Source organism: Mauremys mutica, chromosome 13 (assembly GCF_020497125.1).
Source record: "Mauremys mutica isolate MM-2020 ecotype Southern chromosome 13, ASM2049712v1, whole genome shotgun sequence".
NCBI lineage: Eukaryota > Metazoa > Chordata > Testudines > Geoemydidae > Mauremys > Mauremys mutica.
In genome coordinates this window covers 7,172,173-7,185,714 of record NC_059084.1, presented here as the reverse complement: position 1 = coordinate 7,185,714, position 13,542 = coordinate 7,172,173, and the positions used below count along the sequence as shown (strand labels likewise).

At 41.1% G+C, this 13,542-nt stretch overlaps 1 protein-coding gene across 1 annotated transcript in view; it reads left to right on the top strand.

The window, feature by feature from the left end:
- NTSR1 (neurotensin receptor 1) overlaps window positions 1-13,542 on the top strand; it is a 100,151-nt gene that overhangs the window by 63,677 nt on the left and 22,932 nt on the right. The window contains exon 2 of the mRNA XM_044986171.1: window positions 11,938-12,139. Coding sequence (XP_044842106.1) covers window positions 11,938-12,139 — 202 coding nt within the window. The remainder of the gene's footprint in view (window positions 1-11,937; window positions 12,140-13,542) is intronic.

The window sequence follows — 13,542 nt, the reverse complement described above, 5'->3', positions numbered from 1 at the left end:
TTACAAAGCCAGCTCGATAGCCTTTACCCCATTTTACAGAAGGCTCAGAGAGGTGAAGTGCCTCATTCAAGGTCGCAGACTGCAGATGCTCAGAAGCACCCCTAGGGAAGGAATCCAGTTCACCCCAGACCCAATCCTATGCTCTATCCACTGGACCACATTGTTCTCGCCTAGCCCTTTAGCATGCGGATACTCTGGCCAAACATTTGCAGAGCTGGCCTATGTGGGAACTATAGGCAAAGCTGTTGCCTAGGGTCAGCAATTGGAAGACAATAGAGCAGATATCTGAATGACAGATTCAGACTAACTTAGAGGGTTTTTAACCATCCAGGGTTCCCCTGCATCTCCAACTATATAGAACAGGGCCTACTGTGCAGCATGTCCTATCTTCTAATGGTAGTTGCTGTAGGTCTTAAGGCACGTAGGTCAGGTCTGGAAATATTGCATGACCCCATTAAACTCCACGGACACATAGATATTTTTTTTTATGGAAATGAAACCTAACAAACATCAACCAACAAAAAAAGACTAAAATATCTTAATATAAGCAACCAGCCAGAGTGAATATACAGTATATCTTCAGTCTCATAAAACCCCAATTACTTCAGATATTTTAAGCAGGATCAACAAATCCTCTCTAATAAAACCTAGTGAGGAGGTTCCGTCTTTAATGCAAATGATTCTTGTTAATGTGGTAGAAACCATGTAAATTCAGTTGGAAAAATGTTAAAAATCCATCAGTGCCTGCGTCATCATTGAAGTACTGGCTCTTTGTGAGCAGAATGAGCTTGGCAAATGGAGTTACCTATTGTGAAGCTTCACTTATATTTGCATGACAATGAATCAAATCCTGGGCTCTTTGATGACAGTGAGAGTTATTCCATTAAAATCCTTGGGACTAGGATGTGACTCGGTGACTTCAGATTTCCGCCCACTTCCTCCCTTGTGCAAATACAAATTACAATCAGTTTGCTTCCTCTATGGCTGAGATTGTCCAGAGGCCTCTAAGGAGCCTGTGATAGAATTGTAGAATATCAGGGTTTGGAAGGGACCTCAAGAGGTCATCTAGTCCAACCCCCTGCTCAAAGCAGGACCAATCCCCAGACAGATTTTTGCCCCAGATCCCTAAATGGCCCCTTTGAGGACTGAACTCACAAGCTTGGGTTTAGCAGGCCAATGCTCAAACCACTGAGCTATCAGTCCCTCCATGTGATGTTATTCCCAAATTGGTCATGAGGGTGTGCTGAAGTGCAGCATGTGTTGCATCTTACTTAAAGCTTGCTTTCAATCAGTTGTGACTTTGTTTAGTTATTCTATAGACATGACGGGGATGTGACTGTCAATATCGATTGCTGTGTCAAGACAAACTCTCCAGCGTAGGAGTATAAGGAAGTATGTCTAGTGTTAAAATCCTAGCTAGCAGCCTGTAAATGTCAATTTAAAAAAAGATGGAACCACCGTTGAAATATAAGATTCATACTCATCCTGGTGCTCCTTTAACTTACACCAGTTTAAATCAGTGAAGCCGATGGAGTTATTCAAATAGAGGTGGATCTGAATCAGCACACAAATGTGCAGTTCTTTCTGAGCTTCCCCACCCCTGCAGCTTTGAGGATGTGTCTAGCTAGGGGAAAGGGAACACTCATATTTTTTTGCTTGGTTTCCTTTTCCTGAGGTGTAGACATCTGAGGCCTGATTCTCTTCTCACTTAAATCAGTTTTACACTAGTGTAATTCCACTGACTTCAAGGGGATTAATTACTCCTGATTTACATTGTAAGCAATAAGAGAATCAGGCCCTTAGTTCACGCTTTAACATTTTCTGCAGTTTGCTGCATAATTATGTGAAGGTTTTTTGACTAATTCCTACTGATAACATAAGAAAAAAAAACCAGAAACAAAACTAGTGCTGATTTCCCCTTCCTGCCTCTTTCAGATATGTAGCCTGATGCTATCATATATCCCCTATGGTCACTGCTGTGCCGTGTGCTAACTTCAAAGGTTACATCTGTAATTCATAGCAGACTGTAACATTTTGACATCAGATAGCTGTGCATGTGAACAATGTTTCACATCATTATAACCTTTATTTTAAATGTCTCCAGATGATATTTAACACTCTGTTGAAAAGGTTTTGCTTGGGTGCAATTAAGTTGCTCCTGAACCTTCTTGGTGTATGGATATAATTTCTAGAGCAAAACAGTTAGGGTACTTCTTCTGGACTACATGAGATCCCTCTAGAGAAATTCAAGCTCTCCAAAGAGTCTTCTGTAGGATGCAAAATATGAACTCTCTGGTGTGGGTTTTTTTTAGTTATAGTTTCTTAATACCTATCAGATTGTATGAACAATAATATTTGCAGCTGTATCTCTAAGTGCTTTAGAGAGATGGGAAAGTATTAATGCCACTGGTTTACACAGAGGGAAACTGAGGCACAAAGATGTTGGTTGTTTCTTCTTAGATCACACAACAAAATAGTGGCAGAATTATGTGCCTGGTCCCAAAGGGAGGATAGAATCATAGAGATGTAGGGCTGGAAAGAATGTCAAGAGATCACCTAGTTCATCTGTTTGTGCCAAAGCCGGATTAAGTACACCTATGTTCTGCTATTTTAAATCGTTTTCCACATAATCCCAGCTCTGAATGTTTCCTACCTGTGGGTTTCTACACAGCATCACTGGTTGCCAGGTAAGCACAGTACCAGACTGTGAAATTCTTTGTTTCTATATTTTGGGTAAATGTGTTACATTGTTACTTGCATTGTTTTTCATAGCATTGTAATTAATAGCCATTGAATAGCATAGTATGTTAATAGCATTGCAATCAACTATGTTTGTTGATTTGTGAATAGCTCTCTGATACTATTCATGGACTGATAGGAACAGGAGGATCCAAACATAACTTCCACATGCACAATTACCTAATGACCATGGCCATTGAGCCTGGCCTCCAGCAATCCCTTGTGCAGTCCTGGGGCAGTCTTGATCAGAGACGGACAATTACGTCAACTTGCATCAAAATGTCTGGGTGTCCCAGCCAAGTATACGCCAGGAATGAGACAACCAACTTCATGTCAGTTGTAACTAGAGAGGGGTCCAGAACAAAACTCTAAATCCAAACACCCTTGAAAGTTTTGAGTCCCGAGGCAAATTTTGTGACTTGGTTCCATTTCTACTGCTAACTATAAGGATTGGAACACAGGTCCGTAGGCCCCCCAAGACCAAAGAACTGCCAGATGGGGAAGGCTAGACCCCAGCCGGCCCAGCCTCCCTTCCCTCACTGGAGCCTTCCCCCAGCCCCCAAGCACAGGGCAGGCAGGCAGTGCATGGCCCCAGGCCCCACAAGCACAGGGCGGGTAGCCCCAGTGCCTCCAGCCCCTCCCCCCCAGCACTGGGTGGCCCCAGCCCGCCCAAGTCTGGGCCACCCTAGCCCCAGCCCCAGCACACTGCTTTCCTGAAGAGGAGCAGCCTCCTGGGCTGGGGCAAGGGGGAAGGGCAAGCAGGGCTTCAGGGAGGAGCGTGGGCAGGGCCATGCCAGGCTGTTTGGGGAGGCACAGCTTTCCACCGCCAATGGGATAGGGTGACCAGATGTCCCGATTTTATAGGGACAGTCCCAATTTTGGGGTCTTTTTCTTATATAGGCTCCTATTACCCCCCACCCCCGTCCCGATTTTTCACACTTGCTGGCTGGTCACCCTACTATGCGATGCGCCACCCATGCTAGCAGAGTGATGAATTTAAGCTCCCAGGCTTGTTGTTTGAAGGTGTTGTGCCTTTGAGAATGAGGACTGAGACGTCAGATGTGGAGCGATCACTTTCTGAAAAGTGTTCACCCCTCAGCGATATGGTGTTTTGTCTGTCATTTTTCTGTGTGAGTTCCTTTGATGATCAATACCCCCCACAACACGCCTTTCAAGATCCATGGGTCCTACACACGCCTATCACAATATGTGATGTACCTCATCCAGTGCAATAAATGCCCCAATAACAACTATGAGACAATCACTAGACTCTCAAATTAATTTTCCTTTGTGATTCCTGTGTAATTTTCCTTTTGCTGAAGCTTGTCATACTCTGATTGTCAGAGCATGCAATATTGCAATTTGCTAGGGGTGTTTTAATTATTAAGAGCTAAAAATAATCACCACTAGTTTAAAAAAAAGATAATTATAAGCAATGAGTGAGAACTGGAAATTTTGTAAAATTCATTTAGTCAAATTATCAAGATTCTTAGCAGTCAAATGTTGATCTAACAGAATGTGCTCTTCTGATTGACATATACGAACAATAAATGTCTCCACTATCAGAGGGAGAATAATTTATTTTTAATTTCCACTGGAAATTAGGTGCACCAGAATGTGGTAGATTGTTAGATCTCAGATATAGGGTTTAATTGGTTTGCTAAGAAATAAAAAGTGAATGATTGTTTGGATTATTGGAAGTTTCTACCATCATATTCCAGAAAGTCCCTAAACACAGAGGCACTAATGACCATTTCACAAATGGTGCTCTTGGAATTCAAGAGGGCTAATCCATCTTAGGTATTTATATGGCCCCCATCTCCGTAGTATCTGAGCATCTCACAATCTTTAATGCATTTACCCTCACAATACCCTTGTGAGGTAGAGAAGCACTTATTATCCCCATCTTACAGAAGGGAAACTGAGGTACAGAGAGGCTATAAGAGACTTGTCCAGAGTCGCACCAGATAGTTCTAGTGGAGCAGGAACTGAACCCAGGTCTCCCGCAGTCCTGTGTGCTAACCACTGTACCATCCTTCCTGATGTGTTGATAGAGAATCTCTGAGCTAAAACGTCCTCACCAGCAGAAAATCAAGAGCTTCACAGCCAGCGTCACTCTCACACCTCAAGATGTGTGCTTCAGCTCAAAGCTGAAGGCTTCCTGAAGGGATAGTTGATGTGAGGAAATGTGAGCACAGAAATAGCCATCTGTCCAGGTCAGTTCCTAGCAGCTCACTGTTTTCCGCACCCCTCTGCAGCATATTCTATATTTCAATCATCAAACTTCCCACATCCAGAGAGAGAAGAAAGAAAATTGGCTCTCTCCCGGTCTCAGAACTCACTGCTATAAATTATCCCTCATTTTGGCCAGTTCCCATTCCTAGTCCCTATTTTATTTTCTGCCAGTTGACATGGCAGGCAGCTGTGTCCTTGTCTTAGAAGGCATAGCTTTGGCATCTCTGAAAAATTAAATATTTGCCTCTACTGTGACCGCCATGTTTCATCATGTAACAAGGGCGGGAGGTTGGGGGGAGAATCTTTCTCTTGAGTCATACTTGAACTTTGTTACTGTGACTTGATAGGCGCCTCAGTCTCTGCCAGGATAAAGTTATCATAACTTGAGGCTCCAATTAGCCGTCTATCTTGGTCCATTTTGACAATTGTTTATTTTCAACTGTCCCTCAATTATGCTTCTGCTCAAGCCAACTTGCTTCTGTGCTCACGGTTCTTGGCTTTTCTCACCCATACTTTGAATGCCTCAGCTTTCCATATCCAGATGGAATGGTTTGAACTGTAAATAAAACGGGTCCTCGGGCAAACAGTATTTGCAAAGAACTGCAGATCCGTTCTGAAGGTTTTGTTTAAAGATACACTTGGTTTTATGTGGTCTGTTGGCTTACGAGATCCATTTTGCGGGGAAGGAAATTGTAAATCAGAACGAATGGAACTGCTGAAGGCTGTATAATGCTACTAAGAGATTCCGGAATTTGTCACTTAAATGCAATTCAAGTGACTTGGGTTGTCACATTGGTATCAAGCTTCCATAACGAGAAGCTGACTTATCTCAATTAGATCACAATCTTCCTTCCAGGTTGTCTACATATCCTGAAACAGCTGTAGGACAATGAGGTTCTTCTTTAAAAATAACAACAGTCTCCAAATGTCACAAAAATAAAGAGGAGGATGGCTTAAGGTGAAAGCCAAGAACTCCACTGATTGCTAATGCCTCTCACTTTGAATATCAGTTTTGAACTTCCATTTGATGCATCAGTGGAAAAAGTGCTTAATGTTCAGGATTGTCAGTGAAGAGGTTTTGTGGCTGCAGGCTGTTAAAGGGGGAAATGAAGTGCACTTGAAAATATATGATAGCTGGGCAGGTTTATCTGGAGATATGATTCCTTAGGACCAGATTCCAAGCACATAGGAAGGAACACATAATATCTTGCAAAACAAATCCATCGCATAATCCATTGGTGCCTTTACCCATTGCTTTGACAGAGTGACTATGTGAATTACCTTCTTCCATTCTGACCTCTTCCATGGTTTAGACTAATCCTCAGTGCTGACAGTAATGTGTCTCTTTTGGCTGCAACCACTAGAGCCTGAAAATTATCCTCCTTGATTTTTCCCTCATGCAGAGGCATTCTCTTCCTTTGGCACATACATGTCAAGAGGAGAAGTCACATGTGAGGCCAATGCTTAAGTGTTGTCATGGGGGACAGACATTCTGTGTCACAGCTGGTCCTGGCAGTGTTATTCAGGGTGTACTTGGGAGTGCATCATTGCGTGGTTCCTATGCTGCTTAGGGAAGTCGGCCAAACAACTTGCGAATGAGCTGTCATCCATGTGGCTGGTTTAGAGACAATGGTCTTGCAAGTTCTTTTGCAAGGTTGTTCCATTCCAGTGGAAGTTAAATGTGACTGTGAGACAGGCTCTGCACTGGGAGTAGTGTTTGGACTGAACATCTGAAACTCTCCAACCCTCTGTGTGCTTCTCCGTTACTCCTAAAAAAAAGGGGTGGGGCCTTGGCAGATGACTGTGCATCTAAGGACATAGATGCTAGTGTAGTGCTCAGCTACACACTTCCCTTGTAGGTTTTAGTCTTGCCTCCAGGTGGGAGCATGTAATTCATGGTAACCACACCAAAGCAGGGTCAGGTTCCCATGAGCTTTTTACCTTGGTGTAGAAATGCAACCCATTGCACCCTCCATTATGTGCATGCAGATAAAGTATGTCCAAGCGAAGGGATGTCTTTAGCCCCACTTCAAAAATAGAAAAGCCCAACACAGAGTTTGTGTGAGGAGCTCACCAATATAAAAGCAGAATCCTTCCAAAGTGGCCGGGCTACTAAAGGGTGTTGCTCCTGGGATTAAAGGGAGGTCACATAATAATCCTTTCAGGGCTTCTGATTTACAGAATCAATTTCAGCCCTTCCCCAGAGTCGTTAAGTGAAGTGAATGGTCTATCTTAGCTATTGATGTTGCAAATAAATTCAAGTCAGCCTCAATGGTATCCCAGGGAAACCACATGAGCAGAACAGTTCGGGGGAAGACTATGCATAAGCACAATGCGTCAGAATAAACCTCAGCAGGGACCGGTGGAGTTTCTGTTTTGAATACAGAAGAGTTAGAGTTACAATAACAATCACAGGAAAAATCCCTACAACAGAGCTGGATGGGGCTCTGATTTAGTTTCTCTGTGGTTTTGCTAGTCTCTTGCTAGCATCACTGTGTGACTTCTATGAAACCCACAGTCACAGCTGCATGGACAGAATTCAAACAAACTTCAGAGAAGCCTGATTTTATTGAGGTGATTGTGTGGGGCTGATTAATTATTTTTATCAGAAATTTGATTTAATTTTTATAAATTTCCATCTGTTTTATTTCTCGTAAGCATATGAAGTCCCAACCCAGTTCATCCATCTTCTGTGTCAATCTGCTGTTAGGTGTTAAATGTGTTGATGTTTATGTGGCAGTTAAGAACTCACTTGGCAATAGGGAGTTAAAAGGAAATCAGGTATCAAAAAAGTCAATTTCAGGTATACCTAAAGAGCAGGGAGTAAAGGGTTGACTGAACAAATCCCTCCATTGTCCTTTGAACCGCAGTAAGGCCCAGTGAGGTTGAGGCACCATGTGTTAGGCTCTGTACAAACAGAAAGAAAAGGGGTCCGATTTTAAAAGATATTTAGGTGCCTAAAAATACAAATTGGCACCTGCTGGGATTTTGAAAAGCTCCTAAACAGGTTAAATGCCTAATGCCCATTGAAAGCATAGGCCATAAACGCAACTTTTGAGACTAATGTTATATGGCAGCAAACACTCTGTATTGGCTTGGGAACATTATTCAGGAGTTTGTATTTTTAGGATATGACAGTCAGGTGTTTGTCTGCATCCAGTAATCAGACGCTCACTACTGTATTTAAGAAGTTGCCATTCTTCAGCGAGCAGACTCATTGTGGTAGACATGTGTCTTCCTGCTGAGAATTACTCTGCTAGTCGGTATATTTTCCTTCACCATCAAGGAATAATGGTACAAATGCTGCTGATGCATCTGAGAGTTAGGCTGAACTGTGCATGCGTTCATCAGTATCATGGATTGGGGCTGATCCGACCTCTGTCGGAGTCAATGAGAACTTTGCAGTTGGCATCATGCCTCTAAAGAAGATGTCTGCTAGGAGAAGTATTTAAATCACTTATAGCCAAATGTTCAAAGGGTTCTTTCCTTGTGTGTCAGCACCAACATGCATGCCCAAAGCACGATTTGGATGCATAGACTCCAACATGCATGCACATGAGCTAGCCAGATACACCCAGATTTGCATCTCGGACAATGGCAGGTTTCCCATTGTCTTCAGTGAGAGTTGGATCAGGCATTGTGAGCAACACCATTCTTTCTCCTGAAAATGAGGTGGTGCTGGGCCACCACTCAGCTCAGTTTTGGGGCTGAGCTCACAGAATTTGATTAAAAAGAAACCCAATTAGAATAAAACCACAGAATACTTGGGGCTAGGAGGAAGGAGATGGGCTTTTAGCAGCATTCATTGCTTTGAGGAGGGTGTGCTTGTAAATAATTTTGGACAGAAATTAAAACCTTCTGCCTCTGGGGGAGGCATTGATTCTGTCTATAATATTTTATCATCAGAGCCTGGGTATAAATTGAGAAAGGAAAAAAATAGTCTTTCAAGGTAACAGCCTTCCACCAAGATCTGATTTTCGTATTTTGTCACTATAAATTCTTAAAAGATAAAGTCAATACGTTTCCTGATAGTCTCTCAGGCTTTCTGAAGAGTGTACAATAGCAATGAGGTGTAAGCAAAAAAACAGGGCTTTAAAGAGCTCTATAGGGATATTGCATGATTTCTGTGTGATTGCTGAGTGTGCGGCCAATTTACGGGCAGGGCAAAAGTTTGTAGCTGAAAGTTAGTAAACTCTGAAACACAGGGGAGTGGGTAAAGCATTTATTGAGTGCAGTAGTTATGCATCAGATAAGAAAGAAGTGTATCCAGCAATTAGAGAAACAGAAATGGGGGTGAGGACCCCTGGGTTCTTCTCTTAGCTCTGCCGTTGGCTTGCTGTGTGAATTTGGGCAAGTCGTTTTACCTTTCTATGTCACAAGTTCATCCCTACCTCAGAGGTGCATTGTGAACTTATCTAAGTAGATCCAGATGCTCAGTCAGTGTTAATGTGCACAGCTTCATGTATTTCCATGGAACTGTGTCAATTTGGACCAAATGAGACTCTGACCCTTAATATTTACAGAGCACTTTGAGGTTGTGGGGTGGATTTCAAAAGATGAGGCATTTTTTAAGGCCCAACAGTGTATAATGTACCAACAAGGTAAGATATCTTTTTTGTAGAAGATACAGGAGTCTTGCTTAGAAAATGTTCAGAACAAGAGCAATTAGCAGATAGTCTTAATGAGCTGTGTCTAGGAGTTTCCTCAAGAAATTGACCGTAGAGGAACTCCATTGCTATTGAGAGCATTAGCCAAAAAAGACCTTCTCCTCATATGGATAGCTAGAGATGGAACACAGCTGGTTATTTTGTTAAAGTACATTAGGCTCTGGAGCAAATTGCTATGCATTACATACAAATTTTTGGTCTAGCTATAGAAAAGTGGGTAACAACAATGCTTTCTCTCTTCTCCAAAACTAGACTTACATCTTTCTTAGATTTATGAACCAAAAAGGTAAATACTTGTAACTGCAGTGTGCCTGTTATCCAAATGTTTGTGTAGTACTTATTTTTTGCATTACTGATGGTATAAATAATTCAAAAAACTAATTGGTGTGTATTTATCTATCCATTCCTTCATGACATTTATAAAGCACTCATCATCCAAGTGAATAGTCACCATGTCTGAATTAGATTGAGATATAGTTGGCGGAAATAACAGCATATGAAACCCATTCTTCTAATAAGTTATCATCAGTTTGACTTTCAAATGATGGATTTTGATTTATTGTTTTAGACCGTTCAGATGTGATGGAGACTTGGCCATTTTGGGAAATGAAGTTAGAAGGATCTCTGTTAAACTGCTAATTTTAACTTTGGCAAAAATCCCTATAATTTTTTGTCTTAACAAAACTGTTTTAATGGTTTCAGGCACTTGTAGAAAATAGTTTAAATTGTAAATATTTTGAAATTTTAAAACTGTTGCATTCATTACTTTTTTTTAAGGCTCATGGCTTGTGGTGCTTCACAGACGACTAAGATGGAAACAAGTCCACGCGGATATCACAAACTACTCAGACACTGCTCTTGTAGCTTAGGATGCCCACAGAACCCACTAGTTAAATGATTTCCTTGCAATCACTGTAGCTCATTTTCCACTCTAGAAATTTGAGCTTTCTGGACAAAGGTTTCCAAGGGTGATAGATGCTTCACAACTACACGTTTCTCTTGCAATACTGCCAGTGAGGTAGGGTTAAATATAAATGCTAACTACCTACACCTAGACCTATAACACTCTCAGTTCCTACAAATGTACAGTCGCCAGAGTCTAGGAGTATAAAGACTCCCATTGACCTCAATGGGCTTTGAATCAGGCCATAATAATCATGGTGGGAAATACATACTAAGCTTTCCAATTCAAATGTATAGGGGACACAGGCTTGTTAGTCTGATATACACTCATCAGGTTTCGGCTCAAAGTTTAATGCCACTGTACAGTCCCTCTCCTAACTCTCTCTTGCTCTCTCTCACTGTGCTGTGCAGATGAGCCAGAGTTTTAAGACACTGGAGTGGCAATATAAAGTGGCTGCGACCTTATCACACTGAGCCTTGGTATGGGTTAAAAGTGCATCCTCAAGAGGTAGATGCCTCTAATTTTCTTGAAGCTGTTGCTTGTTAAAGATCAGAGGGGTAGCCGTGTTAGTCTGGATCTGTAAAAGCAGCAAAGAATCCTGTGGCACCTTATAGACTAAACGTCTGTTAGTCTATAAGGTGCCACAGGATTCTTTGCTGCTTTTGCCTGTTAAACTCACTTCCTGGCTGAGTTTGTAGCTACTACAGTGAGAATGCACAAATGTTTCTGTTTGATCTTAAGAGTGCCTCCCACTTGAGGCAATCACTGGTTAATTTGATCTTCCATTTAATTTTATCAAAACCCCAGGAACCAAATAATTTCTATTAAAAACAATACAACTTCCACTTTTTATTCCAATCAACTTTCATTCTTAGAGCACAAAGGTTATTAGATAATTTGATCACCCGCTAACAAAAAACTGTCATTAAATCTACAAGGAAAAGCCAGTATTCTGAATGCAACAGAAGAGAACTGAGCCCAAGAATTGCCCATGACAGGAAAAGAATACAATAAGAAACTGCTATTCAGAAAACATTGATAAGAGCTACCATATACTATGAAAGCTGAGAAGTATCCTGCTGATCATGTGGATAACAAGATCGATGGTTTATTTCAATCAACACATTGCAATGATATAGGGGCAAGACACCATAACTGGAGAAAGATTGATTTAGCCCCTTGCATCCAATTTTCTGCCACCTGAGTGAACTTATTTCACCATTGTTTAAGTTTCCCCTCTGTGCAATAAGTCCTGCATTCCAAAAGCTAAATGTGTAGCCTAAGTGGATGGAAAAGATCTCCCTTGCATGCTGTTTATCTGATATCATGTGAAATCAAATATGATCTCCTGATTGAAGTCCTATGTGGGTTTGCCATTTGTATCTCCTGCAGGTCAACACGTTCATCTCCTTTGTGTTTCCAATGGTCGTCATTTCTGTCCTGAATAGTATCATCGCCAACCAGCTCATCATCATGTTCAAGCAAGCGGCACAAGATAACCAGGTCTGCATTATTGGAGGACAGCAGACGATGCTCAGCATGTCCGTGGAGCCCAGCCGTGTGCAAGCTCTGAAGCACGGAGTGAGAGTCCTGCGTATGTACCTGTGATGTTAAGCATTGAATGAGTTAGCAACGTGTTCTGGGACATACCTGGTAGAATTACAGATAGCACCATTAGATTTGGTTGTGGTTTTTCTCCAAATCTTTTTTTTTTTCAGTGAAAAATGGCCTCTTTTGAAGCCTAAAACTTCCATAAGAAAGTTTTTGGTTTACAAAATTTTCCAATTTTTCCTCAAACCCCCAAATTTTCATTTTTTTGTTTTTTCTCCTTTCTTTTTCTCTTTCCCCTTTTCCCCCCAAGTTTGCCTATGAATGCAGTAAAATGAATGCTGTCTAGGGTTTTGAGAGTTTTTAATTTTTTCTTTTTTTCATTTTCCTTTGCCACACTCTAACTTTTCCAAACCCTCAACCTTGGAAAAGTTGAAGAGTGGCAAACAGAAAAATGAAACTCTGTGACTGTGCTACTCAGAAGCTATTCAAAAGTTAGAGAAGTTTGGAAAAGTTGGAGTAACATAAGTAAAAGCTGCTGAACTCGAATTAATATGCAAATTGGATACAATTAACTTAGGTTTAAACAGAGACTGGGAATGGTTGGGTCATTACACTAATTGAATCTATTTCCCTATGTTAAGTTCTCCTCACACCTTCTATGGGGCATCTCAATTATCACTTCAAAGGTTTTTTTTCCTCCTGCTGACGATAGCTCATCTCAATTGATTGGACTCTTCCAGTTGGTATGCATATTTCCACTTTTTCATGTTCTCTGCATGTATAAATATCTCCTGTCTGTGTGTTCCATTCTATGCATCCAAAGAAGTGAGCTGTAGCCCACGAAAGCTTATGCTGAAATAAATGTGTTAGTCTCTAAGGTGCCACAAGTACTCCTGTTCTTTTTATAAGTAAAAGCAACCTCCTGGATATCACTTATTTTATTGTGCTCAGGGGAAAAAACTCAAAATTATTATTATTGTAATCAACAATTATAATACTAATATTATAATTATTATTATTACCCAAAAATTATTCTGTTTCAAACTCTAAAGTGGAAACAACTGCCAAATTTCCTGCAGAATTGTTTTTTTCCATTTTTAATCAACCATGTTATTTGACTTGTGTCTCATCACTAGTGAATGGATGACAAATTTAAGGTTATACAGTTGCATGATCATTTGTGGAAGCACTTAAGCAGATCTTTAAGTCCATCCTTATTTAGAAAAACACTTAAGTATGTGCTTAAAATTAAGCATGTGCTAAAGTGCCATCCCATATAGGTGAGCTTTCCTGAATCAGGGCCCAAATACTGAAGCCATTTTAATTATAACTTGTGGTTTTACCAAGAGATCAAGAGCTAAGCAGCCAGATGCTAACGATAACCTGTACAATCAAAGATTTGGATCTGTACTATGCACACAATACAAAACATGTGCACAATTATCT